At 39.5% G+C, this 22481-nt stretch overlaps 1 protein-coding gene across 1 annotated transcript in view; it reads left to right on the forward strand.

Moving 5' to 3' along the window:
- Positions 1 to 345: 345 nt before the first annotated feature.
- LOC144664222 (sperm receptor for egg jelly-like) overlaps positions 346 to 22481 on the forward strand; it is a 57856-nt gene continuing 35720 nt past the window's right edge. The window contains exons 1-3 of the mRNA XM_078525331.1: positions 346 to 362; positions 4748 to 4799; positions 13005 to 13211. Coding sequence (XP_078381457.1) covers positions 360 to 362; positions 4748 to 4799; positions 13005 to 13211 — 262 coding nt within the window. The 5' untranslated portion in view covers positions 346 to 359. The remainder of the gene's footprint in view (positions 363 to 4747; positions 4800 to 13004; positions 13212 to 22481) is intronic.

The raw sequence follows: 22481 nt of genomic DNA on the forward strand, positions 1-22481 counted from the left end.
GACATGAAATTCAATTAGGAATACCCAATTCACTTTCCCTATCAAATGACACGGCTCTTTTACATTTCCTCCCAAAATCATGATCAAAACAGTATTCAAAGGAAAAGAATCTATATATTTCGGACTTAGTCATTTCACATTTCGATCTTATCTAACAATACGATTTTCGCTTATTGGTCTAAGTGTAGTCATAATGTGATATTAAGCTCAATTGAACCACCTGCTGCAACTCAATTGACAAATAGCATGCATGACATGTTCAGTAGTTTATAAAACAGTCACTACACATTTCGAAAATCTTACAGTCATATCGTGTTGTTCTGTGAGAGCCACGTTATTGAACTAAGCAAGAAATAATAATGGTATGTATCTTTCTATCTTTCCCAAAGGTTCCGCGGAGTAATTTATTTTAACTGTGTTCTTGTTGTTAACAATGGAATTTTTTTTTGTAATTTTCGTTGCGTCGAATTTTACAGTTTCATCCGTTTGTTTCAAGCTTTCTGTGCTATTGTTCAACAAATTAACAATGCACTTTTTATTTTATCTTTCTTTTCATTTTATTCTGTTGCATTTTATATTCTATTTTATTTCATTTACTTTATTTTACCTTACATCATGTCGTTTGCATTAGAATTCGAGTGTAGTCCATGTCTCTAGCGACATTTAAATATGAAAAAAATATATATTCCTTGGCTGTTTTGAGGAGCTTTTTATATTTAAGTATATTTATTTATTTTTATATTTAAGTAGTATTTATTTATTATGCGTTGACGTTGAACAATGTAGATTTATATATTTCGTGAGTTTTTGTCTGGCATTAAGAATTTTGCCGCCCTGTGCCGCAAAAACGTGTTAGAATAACGAGTAGAACTAGACATAACGTCTTTTTGACCCGTTCGACACACTTAATAAAACTGTAAGATCGCTGTTGCATGAAAAATAACTTAGTGAATTGTAAAATTGCGGGAGTCCGAATTGATATATTCAGCTATCTTACAGTTTTAAGTTTTATTTAGTGCCTTGAATGTGTCAAAGAGATATGGTGTCTAGTTCTACTCGACAACAGTTAACAGTTTAACAGCTAAAAAAAAGTTTTATACTTAAAAAATATTATATCCTATACATCTAACGATGTTTCGTATTAGATAATTTAAAGTACATATCATTTTATACATATTCTGTAGGACTAGTCGTCATACAGGTAGATTGTATCGTATTATAGTTGCGTCAGTGGATATAATTAGGGTCGCATAAACGCTACTAAGCTCGGTGAAACCACCCTCAAACAAAACAGAAGATGACACACAGGCTAGTTAACGAACTTTATAACATTACACCTGTTAAAGCGTAAAGCTTGGTTTTCACTAGCGACGCAAGCACAAGCACAAGCACAAGCGCAAGCATAAAAGCTCTTATTTCTCCGTGAAAACGGCTTCGACTCAAGCAAAAGCACAAGCGCATTGCATTTGGATGCTCATGCTTGTGCTTGCGGCAAGCAGAAGCACAAGGATCAATTTTTTTCCTTTTTGCGTGATCGCGCTTGTGATTGCGCTTGTGCTTGCGTCGCTAGTGAAAACCAAGCTTAATGATATCGAAAACAGCCTCAAGATTATATTTTTATTTTTATAAAGGATGTGCGCGCACTAATGGCACATTAATTCCGTCGTGTTGTTTGCATTTGAATACAAGTGTAGTTCATGTCTCTAGTAACAAAGACAGTAAATGTTAAAGAGTAGATTGAATTGTATTAGATCTAAAACACCCAATTAAGTAACAGTCTACTAGAGATTCTCTGGATTTATATGAGTAGAAATCACAATTGTTACAATCTTCTGAATTGTGTAATATTTTCGCCTATAACAGGAAAAAATTCTTCTTCCTAACATTTATCTCATCAAACGTGTGTTTTTTTGTGAGTCATCCTGACGAAAAATGGTGTTTACATTTTTTCCTATTATATTTATCAACATTTCTTAGGCTCAGGCCAAACGTTAAACCCAAACAGGCAAAGCTCGACCGTTGGGTCAAACTTCGAACATAATTCGTCGAACCGACATCTGAACCACATTCAGAGCAGCATGAACGAATATTTCGAGGCTAAAATACATAACAGACGCATAGAACGTGTTGGTCGATCTTAGTTCATTCGGACGAACTCAACTGAGTCAAACGTCGAACTTATCATGAACTTAATTGGCTCAGTTTAGTTCGTTTCATGTGAAGTTCCACGTTTGCCCGGGCTTTACGGTAAATTTCGAAATCGTAGCTTGATCCAAAACCCTTTTTTGTCAGAAACAGGAACAGTTTTAGGCCTTAAAGAACGGCCGTTTCCTCGATGCTGGCCCTAAAATTTCAGATTAAACAACTTTTCTCGCGTTTGGTATACTAGGTATACACCGAAGAATAAGAATACTAGATTGTTAATAATTGTTTGCTCGAGGATCACAGATATCTATGGGCACTGTATACTAATTCGGGACGTGACCAGTGGGAGGAATCAACATGTCAATATGCAAATTTTTATTCCTTGACTGCTAAGGAACTTTTTTAAATGACAAGAATCTATCAACTTTTCCTTACAGAAACATTAAATATCAATATGTTTCGAAACTAGTGATTATACATTGAGATTTTATCTAGCTATATGATTTGTGTTTATGCGTCTAAGTAAAGTCATTATGTGCCATTAAGATCAATTAAGCTACCTGCTGCAAACTAAACAACAAATGACATGCACGACATGAAAAACATTAAAAACACGTTCAGTGTTTGTACTTTATTCGCAGAACTATGCAGCCAAGGCACTACCACGGTTTCGAGCTTTATGTCCCGTTGTTTATTAACGATCCACGTTTCATTTTATCTTCTTTTATGTTATTCCAATGCATTCTGTATTCTATTTATTCAATGAAGTTGCTTTATTTTACCATACCGTCGAGTCGTTCGCATCTGGATTGAGGTGTAGTTTTGTCTCTAGCGACATCAAAAAATTATATTCCGTGACTACTTTTAAGAAACCTTTCATCCTTAAGTGAACGTTATCAAATTAAATTGGCGTTATTTACTTATAATTTACCTTATTATATGATTACAGTCACACCGACAATGCTTTAAAGCTTAATCGAGGAAGCTGCAAGTGAAACGACTCATGATTTCAAGCTGATAACAGAAGCTTATGACATCTACATATCAAATTTTTGTCGAAGACAGCTTCCTAGAAGACGTAACATGTACAATCTTCCCAGTTCGTGGCTGTGATAATGATGCATAAAGTTAAGATCTTTACGGTATATGTTGACAGACAACAGTCGTTCCCTAATGAGTTTAGATTATATTTATTTTAAGCATAATCTTTCACCATCCAGTCACCTTTTATACCCGCGTTTTCGCTGACTAAAAAGGCTTTATCAATTGCTTAATTGAAACTAATAGATTTTGGAGTTTAACAATGACAAACCGAGTTTGGTATGTTTGGATAGAAGAGCCACATGGGCGCCAGCTAGAGCTGATGTGGCTTCCTATTTCAAAATATTAATTATTTTTTTTATTGATTAAAAAGTAAAAAGTAAAAACTCATTTAACGCATTTAACACGACGCATAATCTGTTATCATGAAAGGTGAATTAAACCATGTAGTTACCATATTTGTAATTATAACATTTTCGGCACACTAGAACAAGGAACTTTCAAATAGCATTACCGTTACGAAATCGAAAACGAATGCTAGTACGACTTTCAACTTTAAAAACAATTTTACTGCCAGATACTGCGATGGGTTTGGAAACGAGATTGATCTTATTATGATATGGCGCGGGAACATCTTAAGGTGTATATGACATGAAAAATATTTTCTGCTTATTTGAAAGGCCTTTCGAAATACAGAAGAATGGCGTTTTTCTTTTCGAAATATCTTTTTTCGTTTCAGAGATATTGACGTTTTTGTATTATGCAAATTAGATCAGTGATGACGTCATAAGATTTGACTCTAAAAAATGGTAAAATACTGAATAAACAATATCTCTGGAAATATTAAAGCAGTGGAACTTGGCACTTGGCACTTCTTGGAACTTGGCACCACAAATGTGCATCACAAAAGAAACAAAATGTTACTCTTAAGGCTGTTGCCATGACAACAGTTTTGCCGCTGGTGCTGTCTCAATAAAAACTGAAATTCCCAGTTTTTGTCTTAAACCAAGAACCATCTAGCGCAGCCAAAGCGATGGTGGGAATTAAGTCAATATGGGAACTATGTCTGTTCTAAGCAGGACCTTTGTCTCACTTTAGAGGTCAGATATGGGGATATTTTTCTTTTTGACAGAGAGAGACTGGAGCTGAAAGAGTTGCTATGGCAACAATACTAAGGGTGTCATTTTGTTCCTTTTGTGATGCACATTTGTGGTGCCAAGTTTCAAGAAAACTGCTTCAATATTTCCAGAGATATTTTTTATTCAGTATTTTACCATTTTTTAGAGATAAATCTTATGACGTCATCACTGATAATACAAAAACGTCAATATCTCTGAAACGAAAAAAGATATTTCGAAAAGAAAAACGCCATTCTTCTGTATTTCAATAGGCCTTTCAAATAAGCAGAAAATATTTTTCATGTCATATACACTTTAAGCAGGCGCAGTAACTTTGAGGAATCGTATTCGTACTCGTACTTTAATACGAAAAAGGTCGTTGTTTTCTTTAATTTTATAATGACGCAGTTCTTTTAATGGAAACTTTATTTTTTTACTTGAAGATGCAAGTGGTTTTATTGGTGTTCGTCCTCTGGATATCGTGCGTTTGTGAAGGTATGGTTAAAACTAAACTTGATAACAAAATGTATTATTTAAATCTGAATGACGTTTATAAGTATAGGCCTAATCGATTTATATCTTAAGTTTCCAGCTACAGTAGAATCCCGGTAACTCGAACTCGGATAGCTCGAAAACCCCGCCAACTCGAACTAAATTTCGTTTCCCTTGATCAAAATTTGGATCAAATTTACCCCGATAACTTGAATTATGGCTCTTGCAGCTCTCCACGAATGCCTATCGAAATATCCCATTAGCTCTTCTTGTCATGTGATCGGATTTAAACACTAAAACGAACACTACAGCAATTTGATTTTAAATTAGATCAACGAAAAGATCACGTATCTGACAGTCATTTTCCACTCTTATCACAAAAATGTATGTATGAAGTGAGATGAGTTTAAATTGAACTGTACTATGTACTGAAGTACTGAAAAATCGATGAACTATCAATTATTAACATGGCAAATTGAATAATTTATTTCATCGACCCCGATAACTTGAAACCCCGCTAACTCGAACTGTTTTTCGTTTCCCTTGAGAGTTCAAGTTACCAGGGTTTTACTGTAGTTCTCGAATTTGCGATGATGGCCTTTGGAATTTTTTTCTGGGCCTCGCCGGAGCCAAAAATAAAAATCAAAGGGGCTATGAACCACTGAAATCGGAAAATTAATTAATATAACGAGAATATAAAACCGCAAATTTTGACAAAAATAAAGTTCTGCCCAGAGTAAATCATGACTTAGACCAGTTTAACCCTCTATCTGTCCAATTGTTCACATTCTACAGATAAAAATATCTATCACCTTTGCATCGGATACTCCAGCTTAACGTTTGTAGCTTCGCATTCGAAGTAACGTCGACTCCCAGCCAAATAGTTCAATACATCAAACACCGAATCACTTCAACACTTCGTCGAAAGTTCACCAGAAAATACATCTTGTCCTGTTGATAACAATTCGATAACAATAAACAATTCGATTCAAACGTACAGTAGGAACGCGGAATTATCGAGAATTAAGTTCCCACAAGAACTGGTATGAATAAAGCTGCGTTCACATTTAACCCGAAACATGTTTAGAATAAACATGTCTCAACGAAACATCTTTCACCTAAGCATGTTTGTTATTACATTGTTCACATAAGGTGTCAGTTTCAAACAAGTTTCATGCCTGGTGTGTAATTTATGCGGTTTCACGGTTCTTGCATAATCGTTACCTCGAAATTACAATAAAATTTCCTTTAAATCTTTGTCTTTCTGTCTATTTTCAAGCCCTTCGATGAAGCAGGGCTTTCAAGAGTTAAGCAAGAAGACAGTATTGTCAGAATTTGTGCTATCACTGAGTTGGTAACAGAAGATTTCATTCTGTGAAGTTTGTTTTTGCATTGCAATGCTGCAATGCTGCGCGGTTGTAGCCGCTGTTACAACGACTCCGATTTACTAATTCGAAACGGAACGAAACGACTCGATAACTTGTATTCGAACGACCTTTTCGTATCCACCAGCGAACAACGAATGCAAAAATACTCTTAACTAAACACGAAAACTAGCATACTAATAAGTCAAAGTCCCGTAGGACGAATAACTAATTATTTCCTGTGGGGCGCAGCTTAAACAAACATTCGCCGCAATATTCTCCCCCTCGAACAGGGTTATAGTTCTGTTCCTATTCTCTTCCTTAAAGTTCCAGTGGGCACAGTTTCGTAATGGGTCTCACGTAATCCTTTCCTGCGGTCCTGACGCGTACAACTCTGACTTGACCATCAGGTCCTGGAAACACTTCTTGAATTCGTCCCAAAGGCCACTGCCCCTTTGGATTACTGGTATCGACTAAGAGGACAACATCTCCAGGAGCAACATTGCGTTTCTGATCAACCCATTTACTGCGAGTGTTCAGCGTTGAAAGGTACTCTTTCATCCATCTTCTCCAACACTTGTTAATAAGATCATGAACAAAACGCCAGCGATTTCTGGGATTGAATGCAATTTCGTCGACGACTCGTGGTGCGAGTTGTCCTCCTGCTTGGCCATACAGGAAATGGTTAGGAGTTAGGACATGTTCGTCGTTTGGATCACTGCTACAATAGGTGAGTGGACGAGAATTCAAAATCCCCTCTACTTCGACGACAGCTGTCAAAAGCTCTTCATCCGTAACTTTGGTCTCTCCTAGGATAGCGCGCAAGGCTCTCTTCGCCGATTTAATTGAGGCCTCGAAAACCCCTCCATGATAGTATCCGCCAGGTGGGTTAAAACGCCACCGAATTCCGTCATTGCTTGTCTGCTCTTAGATCTTGGTTTTATCCAGATTTGAAACAAGTTCTCGTAATTCTTTCTCGGCTGATGTGAAGTTCGTGCCATTGTCACTAATCATTATTTCCGGTTTGCCACGCCTTCGGACAATCCTGGAAAATGCCTTCAGGAAACTTGCTGTATCCAACTAAAAGGCTACCTCCAAATGAACTGCTCGTGAACTCGCACAAGTAAGGAGACACAAATAACGCTTCGCGGACACTTTTCTTGTCAGCTTGACAACGAATGGACCAGCAAAATCGACTCCGCAATGGGCGAAACATCGCAACGAGGTTCCCAGCCTGACATCTGGTAGGGGCGCCATGATTTGTTCACCTCTGCGTTTTCCTTGAAGCTTACAGAAGTTGCACTCTCGTTCCCATCGCTTGATTTCTTCTCTGCCATTGACAATCCAGAATTTTTGTCGTAGCTCAGCAACAGTAAAGTTCACTCCAAGGTTGTGATGTCCTTGATTATGAACGTGTGCAACGACGAGCTTCGAAATGTGATGTTTCTTCGGTAATATAACCGGGTGTTTAGCATCATAAGGTAAACTGGACAACTCTAGCCTTCCACCCACACGCAAGATTCCATCACTGTCCATAAACGGCGACAATCTCCAAAGCTGGCTACTTTTAGAGACAGTTCCTCCTCCTTTCAAATTCGTCAGCTCTTCCGTAAAGCGTTCTCTTTGAACTTCGCGAACTCAGTACTTCTCTACATTCTTGATTTCCTCTGGTTCTAGGGTTTCTTTCAGGTTAGCGTTTGGCCCGATATTTTTCGCCTGGTTATCACTTGACATATTTCTCTGCTTTTTCTGGAGTCCTGCTGTCTTACACTTGGATATAAATCGCAGGACATAAGCGGTGATTCTTAATAATCTGAGCCAGGACGAAAACTTCTCGGCGTCAAGCAATGGAAGCGATTTCTTGCTTTCAAACGTGAGATTGATTTTCAACAATTCTTGTTTGCCTTCTTCAGTGCAATCAGTCTGACCAGGTCGACTTTCCGAGGGCCAGGATTCCCATCCCTCGTATAAGAAGGCAGGTCCCCGGAACCAGCGGCTCTCAGCTGACAAATCTGTAAGGTCGAGACCCCTCGTTGCGTCACCAGCAGGGTTTTCTTTACTTGGCACGTGACGCCATTGTGTTGGGCGTGATTTTCGCTGAATTTCTGCTACTCGATTAGCAACAAACGATTTCAGTCGTCTTGAATGACCTCTGATCCAGTAGATCACATCCATGCTGTCAGTCCACATGGTGTGTTCACTTAGCGGTATTTCTAGTTTCTCAGATACTGTTTCAGTTAGTCGCACTCCAAGCACTGCCGTCATTAATTCAAGGCGCGGGATGCTCACAGCTTTGATCGGTGCTACTCTTGCTTTGGCTGTTACTAGGGCGGCGGAAATGCGACCACTCACATATGTGTATCTGGCGTAGCTGACTGCAGCATAAGATAGTCAGGAAGCGTCGACGAACGTATGAAGCGATACTCGTTCTACTTCCTCATCGTGTCGATAGCAACGTGGTATTTTCACCTTTGGAGCTTCGGGTAACTGTTTTACCCATTGCTGAGTGGACGCTTTCAAGTCGTCAGGAAACTCTTCATCCCAGTCAAGGCCTCTCAACCAAGATTCTTGTAATGCTATCTTCGCTCTGATGGTGTATGGGGCTAAGAACTGGAGCGGATCAAACCGTGTGGCAATACGACTCAACAGTCCTCGTTTCGTGTAGACGGACAAGTTGATTTCCTTGACAGCGAAAGTAAACACATCTTCGCTAGCATTCCATTTAACGCCTAATGTTTTGACACTCGGCAGCTCTGATTCGTCGAACTTCACTCCAGTTGCTCGATCTTTCTCTGGAATCCCTTCTAGCACTTTCATTCGATTACTACACCACTTTTGAGCGTGGAAACCCGCGTCACTCAGGAGTTTAGTTAAGTCCTCACGCACGAGAATAGCATCTGTTTCTGAATCTTCTGAATCCAGAATGTCATCCATGTACATATCTTGAATCATAACCTGAGCTGCTGTTGGGTACTTGTCTACAAAGTCTTGGGCGTGACTGCGAACTACGAACTGAGCGAGGTAAGGGGATGCTCTGTCTCCAAACACTAGGCGAACTGCTTCATAAACATCAACAGGCTTTGACACATCCAGGTCCCTCCATAACAGTCTGTGATACCTGCGGTCTTTTTCAGCGAGGACAATTTGAGAGAACATCTCCTTAATGTCTGCTACTAGAGCAACAGGTTTCTGTCGAAAACGAAGGAGAATCTCCAGAACATCTCTCTGAAGCTTAGGTCCGGTAAGCATCGCGTCATTCAACGACATTCCTTTGCATTTCGCAGCTGAGTCAAATACTATGCGTACTTTTGTGGTCTCTCTATCCTCTCGGATGACTGGGAAGTAAGGAAGATACCAGCTTGGACCGTCATTCACAACGTCAGTCTCTAGCTTTCGGATATAGCCCTTGTCAATGTTCGCGTTCATTGCTTCCTTGTAACGCTGTGCAACCTCCGGCTTTTTGAGTAGGCTCTTCTCAAGCGAGTACAGACGTTTCTCTGCCTCTTCTCTGTTATCAGGTACAGAGGGTAATTCTTCCTTCCACGGAATTGCGACCTCGTAACGTCCTCCGATCCATCGCCTTGACTTTTCCGCCCTAGCCATTGCTGAGATCTCTTCTTGACTTAATTGGTTAACGTCCGAATTTCGAACTCCGAGAGAGTCAATCTCCCACATTTCTCGCAATTGTTCATCAAGGCGTGTCTCACTTAAGGTCTGCGTTCGGAAGGTTCTGGCGAAAGCATTTCTCTTAGCTGAAGGCAGGGCGGGTAAACGTCCAACACAGGTCCAACCCAAGGGCGTTTTCCTTGCCACTGGTGCTCCAATTGGCCCATAGCACTCTGACAAGGCTAAGGACAATTCGAGATGGTCTGACCCAATAAGAATGTCAATCGTTTTCCTGCCAGGGATTTTAGGGAATGCAATGTTCTTAAGATGATCCCATTTGATCTTGTGTTGGTTCCAGTCTGGAATTGACAGGCCCTGACACATTTCTTGCAATGTCCATGCTTCAACGGTGGACTGGGTCTCGCCATCGAGGCTCTTTATTGTCAGCGTCACTTTCTTGCTTTTGAGAGGAACACAACTGTCAGTCAGAGTTGATAGTTTGAGGTTTCTTTCATTAGCGACGAGGCCAAGGGCTGTAATGATGTCATCTCGGACATAAGTCGAATCCGACCCATCGTCTAGGAAAGCGTTGACTTTAATAGCTTGCCCTTCTGGACCTACAAGCAAAACTGGCACAGTTCGTAACACAACGTCTCCTTCAGACTCACCGAAAGCACTCCGTGTTCCCACTGCGGCGTCCACACGTTCAGGCGGATTAGGTCGTTGTTCAAAGTGCAGATGGAAGTGGTGGGTGCCTTTACAGTCATTAATTCCACAACGATTGTTCTCCGGACAGTTCTTTCCTTGGTGACCCGAACTCAAGCAACTAAAACAAAGACCATTCTCTTTGGCTACTTCTCATCTATCTTTCACGGATGTTTCGCCCCACTTCTTGCACGATGTAATTTGATGGGGTCCATGACAGAGAACACACTTGTGAGAGGGCTTGGTTGTGGTAGTGTGGGCAGCTCCCTTCTTTGATTTCTTCGACTCAAAGCTTTCTTCCTTCTTTTTCTTTGTCCTCTCTTTAACTTCTTCGACGTCCATGCGGTAAACAACTTGTTTCTGCAACCATTTCGAAAACGTGGTAAGTCCATCCTTTCTTGGTTCTCTGTGTAACCACTCTTGGTATGAAACAAGAAGGGACTCTGGTACCTTTTGTTGCACTGCTATGTAAAGCGCTGAAACTCCGGTGAGCTCCTGATGCTGGTCATTATCCTCAAGCTTAGCCACAACGTCAGTTAATCTCTAACTCCTTCAGATTAGCTTCTTCGACCGGTGAAGCCCGTAATATGGCCTCGAGATGACGTTGCATCAATCGCTTTTCTCCTCCGTATTTCTGGTCAAGTTTCTCCAAGGCGGTTTGATATTGTCTTGGTGTGTAGCCCAAGCGCTCAACAACTCGAAGAGGTTTACCAGACAGGGAATTTTTCAGCATCATCATTTTAGTTTTAGCCGGAACTTTCATCTGATCCACAAATATTTCAAACTGCGCTTTCCAATCGTGATAAAGGTCTTTGTCTCCGCTGAACACAGTCAATGTGGGTTTTTTTAATTCCTTTGAACATTCTGTCAACATCTTTCGAATCGAATTCTTCGTCTTCTTCGCTCTCTGTTTTCTCCGAATCAGAGGTCCTCTTGCTATCTTAATGAGAAGGCTTCTCAGATTTCTTGACTTTGGAACCCGCACATTTCGACAATAATTCGGCTTCCATCTTCAAGCGTTCGACCTCGTCTTTTTCCTGTTGAATCTTTAATTTCGCTGCTGTTTCTTGCAATTTTAATTCCTCTTTCAATCTTTTTTCTTCTTGTTTCGCCTTAAAAGCAGCTATCTCCGCCTTTGCAAGCTTCTCTGCTGCACTAGAGGCGCGCGAACCATCAGACACGTGCGAAGGCTGACTGGCTTTGTCATCCTCGTCGCTCAATCGATCGACGGTCAATTCTCCGAAAACAGATGGCGGTTCATCTGCACGACGTTCCAAGAACTCTTCAATTGTGTCGACGATATCCTCGAATTCGCTCCGTAATTGATCTAACCATTCTTCCGCCTCAACTCGCCGATGAACATTGTCGCCATGCAAAGCAATGATGTCTTGAGTTGTTTGATAAGCGTTTTGTAACGCTTGTGACACACGTTCCTTTACGCATCGAATAACTGTTCGACTGCCATTCCTGGCAATGATATCCTTTGCTTTCTTGGAGTTTTTCGTAATCACTCCTTTGAAGGCTGCTCTCCTACGCTGAAGATACTCAATTTGTCGCGATGTCCATGACTCAATGTCATCTGCTTTCTCGATTTCGACGGCCACGTTTTCTCCGTCAGCGACTACGTCTTTGTCGGCCATCCGATATCGACAAACGCTTTAATCCGGCTCGAAGGACCAATTTGTGTTACAACGACTCCGATTTACTAATTCGAAACGGAACGAAACGACTCGTTAACTGTCATTCGAACGACCTTTTCGTATCCACCAGCGAACAACGAATGCAAAAAAAACTCTAAACTAAACACGAAAACTAGCATACTAATAAGTCAAAGTCCCGTAGGACGAATAACTAATTATTCCCTGTGGGGCGCAGCTTAAACAAACATTCGCCGCAACAGCCGCCGTCGTAAACTTCGCGGCGATATTCTGCCAAATATTCTGTTTTCTATCCATCACCGATAATTCATATTGTTTCGCTTTATTAGCCGATATTTTAAATAAACATTTGGTCATATAGAAAGTCCAAATTTGAAGCTTTTGGGCACTCGCCACCTCACCGCTTGTCCGCCATTTTAAACTTGTTTAGTCTGATCATGATTAAAACTACCTCGTGAGGTAGTTTCGATCATGATCAGACTAATCATGTTTCAATCATGATTCGCGCAATGCATTGCCTGATGTGAACACTTTCCACAACGAAACATGTTTCATTCGTGATGAGACTAATAATCATGTTTCGGCCTAATGTGAACGCAGCTTAAGGTTGTTTATCGTTTGTTACACCCAGCGTTTGGCTGGTACCCATGAGCATATGCGAGAGGCTACGGGCACTGGGACAGGGCCTACGAAGGACCTGGTATTTTGCCGGTACCTAGCTAGTTATACTCCGGAGTGGAGAGGGGCACCTTGCGAGCTTCGTATCTTGCTCATTATCGCTTAAACTTTGACATTTTAAGGGCTAGAATCCCGACTGTAACACGCTATCCGCTAACAGGCAATTTTCCTTTTTTTATACTGGTTTTTCCTTATAGCTGATAATTTCGGGATGGTTGAACCATTTCCTGAGAATATTTATGCAGTGGAGTTCTCTAGAGCAAAAGTGACGTGTGTAGCTTTTGATTCATCTGGAGTAAAGGTTCCTGAGAAAATCAAGTTTGTTAGGAGAGACGAGTTTAACAGATCTCATGAGCTTACAGCTAATGACAACTTGTACTTCACAAACCGAACAGAAGAGCATGGTAGGTAGATGAATCTAAGTTTCCACTTATTTTACTTAACGTCAAAAAAGTTTTTTTTCTTTTCAATGTAGTTATCAGATATTATTAAATTCTCAACCTCGGATATTGCATTTCTAGCTTTCTGATTGGTTTACTGAATCCCGGTTATCAGCTCATATACCTATCTTTGACCTTATATGGGAAATGAGTGCGGCAAGTGCCGCTCAGCGTAAAATTTTTCTGCGGGAAGCGACAGTTCCATCAGAAAAATGATTGAAAACAGCAAATTTGGCGAGCTTTATGAACAAGAAATAATCAGCGGTGCCTACAAAAACTACAGAAATGCCATAGTAAATTTAACTACGCAAAACAAAAGGATAGATCCGAAAAGTTTAATTAATAATACTTTTAAACGCGCAACAAGAGCGAGTGAATAAAGTAGAAAAGCAGCAAATAATTTACGAAAGAACGGCAAACTGACACAGTTTCATTCAGTGTACGTCATAAAACTAGGCTCAGCACTTCAGTAAAGTTTGTTACCTTTCAATCTTGGTTTTGTCCTTTTATACTTCAATAAACCTGTTCCACTTTGAGCTCAATTTCGCATCAAATAATATAGCAGTCTTGATAAAAGCCGTGGAGCCGTAAAGAAGTACAATGTAAAGACTTGCTTCGTTCGACTTGCACAAGACTTGTAGTTTCCAGAAAAGGTTTTGCTTCGGATCTTGTCGTAAATATTAACTGTTGTCACAATTTCCAGGATATTTAGACGACTTTAGAGGGGATTGTTCGAGGAAAATCTTGGGAAGAAAACTCTCTCGCTCGCTTTCCTCGTATGTTTCATTCAACTCAAGAAGTGAATACCGCGCCAGAAATTTTCGCGCCTCCTCATAATATCACTTCGTTTACATCAAAATGAAATGTCCAGTCGATTTAAACTTGAGACGAATTTAATAAAACAATTATTTCATTCGCCCTTGATACAAGTCGTTATAGCCAACTCGGCGCTTCGCGCCTCGTTGGCTATTTACCACCTCGTATCCAACGCGGGCTCATGGAATAATTGTTAAGTAATCAAGAAGGGTGCATTAAAACGTTTGAGAGTTGGATAAATACGATCTGTTCTAATAAAAAGAACGTAAGTTCCGCCAGTCGACGTTTTTGGTTTCTGTAACAATTCTGTTTTTTTGTGGGGTAGGGTTGTTAACCCTACGCCCAACCCCAACCTGGAGGACCAGGGGGTCACTCTTTGTCTGGTCTCTACCCTTCGACCTGTTCGCCATGGGTGGCCCTACCAGGAGTACAAGACCCCAGCCGACATAGCTCTAGGGGTCATTGAGACACACAAACCGCTCCACCACGATAAGGTGGTGACCCCATTCGGAGGGGGCCTTATGCGCCTACAGGCGCGAAGAGACTTATGATGATGACGTTCCGCCAGTGCCATAGAAGCCGCGATAACGTTCTTAAGAGAATGTCTCCTTAAGATCCACAAACTTAATTTGGCTCAATAAATAGAATTCGCTCAAAATCCCTCCAGTAATTTCTTATTATAAGTAAGTAACAAATATGAAATTAGACTGGAGAAAAATTGTTTTCTTTATGAAATCTGGATGAAAACTTTTTACACCTCCTGGTGGCGTCGATGGCCATTGGCCGGATCGTGAAATTTGGTTAAGTCCAACCATTCACTCTAATACAAATATTGCAGCTACATCGCTTAAGAGGCTCCGACTGAGAATATGAAGAATCGTTGGACAGGCTGGGAAAATCGAAAATCTTAAAACTTTGCCTGAATAACACCTTTGGGGAACTATGTTCGAAAATATTATTCTCATCTTCTAGGAATTTATGGTTTTCGAGAAATTAAGAAAAAACGAAAATAACGGTTTTAGCTCATTAAATATGCAAAAAATATGCGTAAAAATGGCAAAGTTCTCGATATTCCTATAAGAGCAATTTTCAATGCTTTGAATCGAAATAAACTTAAAATAATAGCTTGACCTTTCTTCTACCAGGCAACATAAACTTTCAATTTTTTCCGGCTATTTTGAGGTTTCCTTCGCCCTTTAAAATATTGCTTTATCAAGCACTTCGGGAAAGAGCAAAAATTGAGAAACTTTGGAGGCCGAAAAAGCACCTTGATATGTCCGATATCGAGTCAAACTAAACACTGTGCAAAAGCGCAATGTCTCTTCTGTTATAATATCAAATAAAAAATCTGGGTACTCAAGATTCACACAAATGAGAAACGAAAGTTTACGACCTCCTCGTGTCTAATTTGCATAAAGCTAATTTTTGAATTCGTCCTCCGCTAAGTGATCTGGTCCGCTAAATTTAAATTTGGGAGCTATGATTTGCACAAATAAAGCAAGTTTAAACTTTATTTGATTTTGTTGACGTCTTATGCCTATCAACAGGTTATATAAACACGAAGAAAGAAGAAAAAACAGTAAAATCATCGACTGAGCTCATTGCGTGACCTGCGTCACGTTATAAATTTTCTTGTCAACAATTGAATTTGATTTGTTTGTTAGGACTCAGTTGCATTTCAAATTTAAGATTAAAGAATGAGATAATAATATCATTCGCTTACCTGAAATTGGGAATGATTTGTACCTTTTATTTACTCTGGCGGGTAACTCACGTCAAAGCCGTAACTTGCGTAGTATTGCGTAGTACAGCCGTAAGTTGACTTCAGTTATAAACATAAACGTACATAAATATTATGAACATATATCGCTGTTAGTTTCCGTTCAGTTGTCATTTATAACGGAAATAAAATACAAAGAGTTTCTCATCTTGTTTTAAAACAACTATATAAAAGGTTTCGATCGTGCAAAAAACATTCATTCATTTATTCAGATGCACATCACAAAATTAAATTAATTTATAATTTAATTTAAAGAGACCGAACACGTACACAGCGACAGAACTCGGCGCCAGGACATTTAACACAAAGCACAAAATTATTCGGCTGAAATTTAAAAATAGAATGACCCTTTACAGTTGTGCCTCTCTTGTTGGTGGGGCTTCAGGAGTCCAAGCCCAGAAAATCCAGAATTTGTTCAGTTTGTAAATTACCATGCAAAAGCACACTTCAAATTTTGTTACATCTTGTCTGACAGATACTGAAAGCATCGATAGCGAAGGAAAATTGTTAGTTGCCCGTACAGGTAAGGTAACTTTTTTTTCTTTGAACCACATCTATGTTTGGGTAACTGAATTAATGCAAGCTTAACTATCCAATACCTTGGGATTTTTGTAGCGCAAGAATGCCAAGAACATATGACAGTTTGTCATAAATACAAGAACACGCTCCTTCGCTGGCGGAGTACTGGAGAGCAAAGATGTTCTATACCAATGGAAATTGTGAGCCATAAGCCTTCTTTCACTCGGGAGGATCGCGGAATAGCAAGCAACCCTGCTCTGTTTTACAAGAGACGGGTATAGTTTGAGCTAGATCACATAAGCATTACCTTTTTGTTACTTAATTTAGGTTTAAACCCACAGTAACAACTTCCAAATAAAAATTTAATGAATAATAGCCTACATGATTACTATAGTATAGTATAGTATTTCCTAGACTTTTAAGTTAAAACACTTTCTTTAATATTGTAAATTTAATATTGGTTTTAAGTTATAAAATGACAGTTGACCTACCCTACTAGCCTTCAGAACAAGCGCTTGCCGTTGGGCACTTTTAAAAAAGCCTAACAATACCGCAGGCTAATCAAAGTTTCGCGACGTCTCGGGTTTCAAGTTACAAGCAAATAAGTAAAATTTTATCACAAGTATTAAATGCGCCTTCAAAGGCAGAGTATTAGTTTTTATTGACTGTTCTACTAACTATGCTTTAACTTAACACGCATTCTACAACCCAAGATTTCACTTGTTTTGAAATCGTGCCCGGACGCTTGATTTTAATGAGCACAGGCGATGGAAAAATCACACGCAAAATTTAACTCATGCCTGCTGAAAATTTTGTGACAAACTGGACAAATTCTGGATTTTCTGGGCTTGGACCAAGCCCCACCAACAAGAAAGGCACAACTGTAAAGGGTCATTCTATTTTTAAATTTCAGCCGAATAATTTCGTGCTTTGTGTTAAATGTCCTGGCGGCGGGTCCTGTAGCTGTTTACATGTTCGGTCTCTTTAATCTAATTTTGTGATGTACATCTGAATGAATGAATGGATTTTGCACGATCGAAACCTTTTATATAGTTGTTTTAAAACAAGATGAGAAACTTTTCGTATTTTATTTCCATTAATGACAACTGAACGGATCTAACAGCGATATATGTCCATTATAGTTTTAATAATTATTTACGTTTATGTTCGTTAAAAGTAAACTTCCAAATTAATAATAACTACACGATTTATATTTTTGACGTAAGTTATGCGAGTAAATAAAATATACAAATCATTCCTAATTTCAGGTAAATGAATGATATTATTATCTTAATCTTTAATCTTAAATTTGAAATGTAAGAATCCTAACAAACAAATCTTGCCTCCGATCTTTTTAATTCAATTATTGACAAGAAAATTCATACCGTGACGCAGGTCACGCAATTAGCTCAGTCGATAATTTTACTGTTTTTTCTTCTTTCTTCGCGTCTATATAACCTGTTGATAGGCATAAGACGTCAACAAAATCAAATAAAGTTTAAAATTGCTTTCTTTGTGCAAATCATAGCTCCCAAATTTAAATTTAGCGGACCAGATCACTTAGCGGAGAACAAATTCAAAAATTAGCTTTATGCAAATTAGACACGAGGAGGTCGTAAACTTTCGTTTCTCATTTGTGTGAATCTTGAGTACCCAGATTTTTTATTTGATATTATAACAGAAGAGACATTGCGCTTTTGCACAGTGTTTAGTTTGACTCGATATCGGACATATCAAGGTGCTTTTTCGGCCTCCAAAGTTTCTCAATTTTTGCCCTTTCCCTAAGTGCTTGATAAAGCAATATTTTAAAAGGCTAAGGAAACCTCAAAATAGCCGGAAAAAATTGAAAGTTTATGTTGCCTGATAGAAGAAAGGTCAAGCTATTATTTTAAGTTTATTTCGATTCAAAGCATTGAAAATTGCTCTTATAGGAATATCGAGAACTTTGCCATTTTTACGCATATTTTTTGCATATTTAATGAGCTAAAACCGTTATTTTCGTTTTTTCTTAATTTCTCGAAAACCATAAATTCCTAGAAGATGAGAATAATATTTTCGAACATAGTTCCCCAAAGGTGTTATTCAGGCAAAGTTTCAAGATTTTCGATTTTCCCAGCCTGTCCAACGATTCTTCATATTCTCAGTCGGAGCCTCTTAAATACCGATACTTGTGAACATCAAGCCTTGGCCTTTTAAACTGAATGAACCGCATTGAACAACTTTGCTTATCAAGGAAGAGACGAGGATCTAAAGTTTGGCTATTTTGGATGTTAAAGGCCAGTTCAAATTTTCCTTAACTTTATGTAGTAAAATATCAAAAGTGGCTCGTACTCACAAGTTAAACTGCATATCAGCGGCAAGCTCCATCCTTCTGCTCTGAAAATATGTAAAAATATTTGGCCGTTCTCTACTCCTTCGGTTGTTGACAAGGGGCGAAACAAGTGCTACTCGGCGGATTTCGCCATGTTGTCATCATAACAATTCGAACCAACTTCAGTACCAAAAGGAGGAGAATTCTGTTAGATCACTAGTACATTTATCTCCGCAGCGAAGGAATAAATCACCTTGCAATCCGCTTTTATCTGAACGGAAATTATCACGTCGAGATAGTCCATTTTACAGCAACTTTTACAGCAACATATCGATCTTCTACTGTCAGCCATCTTGGTTTTAACATCCGCTGACCAGTTTAGTCGGTCAGTATAAAACATGGACTGCGGACTGCGGACTGCGGACTACGGACTACGGACTGGGTATAAAACACAGACTACGGTATAAAATGCAGACCAAGCATGCCAAATGCTACCAAACGTGACCTGATGTTAAAAAATAATTAGAAGCAAGGCTGTATAAACTGAGCATCAAAGTTGTCTCACCTTCTCACCTAGCTCGATAAAGTTAGCCTTTTTCCTACAGAAAGCCTGCTCGTAGATTACAGCCAAGTACTGTCAAAACACATTAAAATTCCTCCAATTGTGAGGAACTTAAAATTTGTGTTTGTTTCATTCGCTTTAGTCTTTGATTCTTGGATCGGAGTTGCAGTGGAGACTCGACTCAAAACTTAATATAATGTTGTCGATTTCATTACAGATAACTCGAACCTCCTGCTAAACTCGAACTTTCTCTGATCCTTCAGGTGTTTTTTTCCCTAATAATTTAGTACCCTTGCTAACTCGAACTCCTGATATCTCAAACGTTTTTCGATCTCCTTTGAAGGTTCGAGTTAGTTACCGTTATTCAACTGCATATCTGGCCAGCCTCAAGCGGCAGGCACGTGGGAATTTGACAAACAACCCAAATTTGCATGACAATGAAATCCGGGTCAGACGTTTTTCCCCGTATGTTTTTCTCTTCTGCCAGTAGAATTTTTTAAATTCTTCAGTACTTGAAATTTCGTACCTCTTTTTTGGTATTACAGGAGTCCGAGGGGTGTTGGATAAGCGAATGGCGAAACGTTAAAACAAACCGTGTGTTACGTAGTGTAGCGAAAACAAGCAAAATTCGGCAAAATTCGTACGTGTCTGCCACGTGAAGCCAGACGATAATCCTCTCAACATTCGAGTTTGGAACCGGAGTTTTGAATCGCAAAATCGAGCTGCCGTTTTAAGTCTGTGTCCGAGCCAAGTGGCCAATACAGCCGGAGCTTATCCCGGTTTCCGTAGCATTAAGCGACTAGGAGTATTGCTACTCCCCCTGGATGGGATGCTAGTCCATCGCAGGGTTACCCCCCAGCAGTAAATTCGCCGGTACCCATTTATACACCTGGGTGGAGAGAGGCACTGTGAGAGTATTGCATGCAGCCTCTTTTCGATTCTTGTTTCAAGTTTATCCGTGGCTCCACCCGATTTTTTTTATTTTCCTTGAAATTTAAAACTAAACGTTTTGAGCTCATTTGCATAAATTCATATAAGTTGTTCTGCAATGTGCCCTTTCGTAAGCGGTCAACTAGATTTTTCAGGGGCTGTCCGTCGCTATTTTGTGCAGGCCTTTATCAAATATTTAGCATCCCACGCAGTCCTTTTTTAATGACAAAAGAAAAAATGCGGCGGCTTAAGGCTTGAAAAAATTAATTAATTGTAATATCCTAGACATGGGTGGATCTAGTGGCATTAGATTGGGTGGCTAGCCACCCCCTTGATCCAAAAATTAACATAAAAACATGAAAAATATAAAGAGAGTGAAACTCGATAAGGTGTTTATAAGGTGAAGGGATATTTTGCTCAGTATCAGTACAAGTGTCCTAGGTTGAACGCCCGTCTTGTGAGTTAAAGCAAAGCATTGTCCTTCGGTGGCATCTTCTCAATGAACGTTCTTAAGACAGAAAAGTTCAAGCTTAGTTTTGTTAAGGAACAAGGACGAACTCTCTTTGTCATAAACGATAATAACCAGCCGTTCAGTTTTTCGGAAGTGCTCACAGTCGGCATCAAGGGACTCAATCGCATGGGAGGCTAAATAGGGAAGTGTTTCTGTTTCCTCTTTAAATGCCTGTCAAGTCTGCCCTTTCCCCTAAATCTGGATGTGATGTTATAACCAGACAAAGCGTGGAACAAGGCAGAGAGCTTTCTAGGTACAGATGGAGGAATTGTAACTGGTTGTGTACTTATACCTGGTTGGTTCTCAGTTGGAAACTGGAGGAGACTGATGCGGTAACAAGAAAAGAGCCGCTTTTTGAAGGTTGTCTAAGGCACCAACAGTGAACAGACCTTTCGCAGGCAAGGGCTACAACTCCATCCTCGTCAAAGCGCTCGCACTCTTCAAGCTGTGTGACCCTGACATAGGAAATAGAAATTTCCAACTGGTGTAAATGCTGGATGATCCGCTTGCATCTCGTCAATCTATGTATGTTCAGGTCAATGTAGACAGGCAGAGGCGGTTCACGCTCCTATGAGTGCCTTGTTTATGTATTGGATTCCTTTGATTTTTTTCTTCGTGTTGTAGACAATAGGCTGATCAACGGTAAGGCATGCTTTGGACTCGTGCTTATCTTTCTTTTTCAAACCGTAACCCTTGAAAATTAAGAACATTAAGGTTTTGAGGCTAGATGGTAACGACGCTCCTTGACTATTTTATGGAAACGATCCATAAATTTATATGCCTCGTTGCTGAAAATGTATTTTCTTATTATTGAAGCTGCCTTAGCTTGACCAAAACCTTGTGCGACCTCTGTGTAATCTCGTTTCTTCAAGGCTTCTTTAAGCATGTTCCGCTTCCCTGGGCGGCCACAAACTACAAGCGCATAATTACCATAATAAACATTTTAGATTACTGCATCTAAAAATTGAAATTTTAGCGAAACCTTCAACAATGTCTTCAATTTACATATATTTTTACAACATTTAAGCATAGAACTGCAAATTACTTACGGAGTAGAGGAATATTTGCTTCTGTCCAACTGTCATTGCATCAATTCAAAATGGCGTGGTAGCGCTGCTTGAGAGTTTGTTCGTGGTCAAAAACGTTTAGCAAATTTTCCAAATTGCAAGAAAAAATTCAGGTGAAGCCACGGATAAAATTATTTAATAGTCTTTAAAGAATCATTCTGCAAAGTTTGGTGCTTTTATCAACCATGTAACGATTTCTCCAAAACTTTGCGCTAAGCGACCTGACTATACGTTTTCCACAGCAAAAGGTAGCTTTTCACGTTGGTGATTTCCCTCAAGGTTTCTTCTCTTTTATTTTTGTTTTTTTAGTTATCTCACGTATTGACGAAATAGATATCCGAAGTAGTTATTTCTCTAGACGCAGAGAAAAAATTCAAGTTGAAAGAGTGCAGATTGAGCATTGTGTCTTCTTTTGAAAAACAAGCACTTATATATGTCGCAAATCCAATATGGCGGCGGAAAGCTCGCAAGTAAATTCTCGAAATCTCACAGTATATTTCTCAGAAAATATCCAGTGGAACGGACGAATGTTTTGAAGGCGAACCAGTCAAATTTCAAGAACGATGTTAGCGTTAATTAAGGTAAGCCTCTTCTTTCACAGATACCGAGCAGAGCATTTTTGAGTGCCGTAGCAAGGGTAAAATAACTGGGGGGCACACGAGCGCCGGAGGCGCGAGCCGCTAGGGGGGTGTGGGGGCATGCCCCCCAGAAAATTTTGAAATCTAAAGGCTTGGAAAT

Source organism: Oculina patagonica, chromosome 8, assembly GCF_052425735.1.
Source record: "Oculina patagonica isolate OP01 chromosome 8, crgOcupat, whole genome shotgun sequence".
In the NCBI taxonomy this organism is placed as follows: domain Eukaryota; kingdom Metazoa; phylum Cnidaria; class Anthozoa; order Scleractinia; family Oculinidae; genus Oculina; species Oculina patagonica.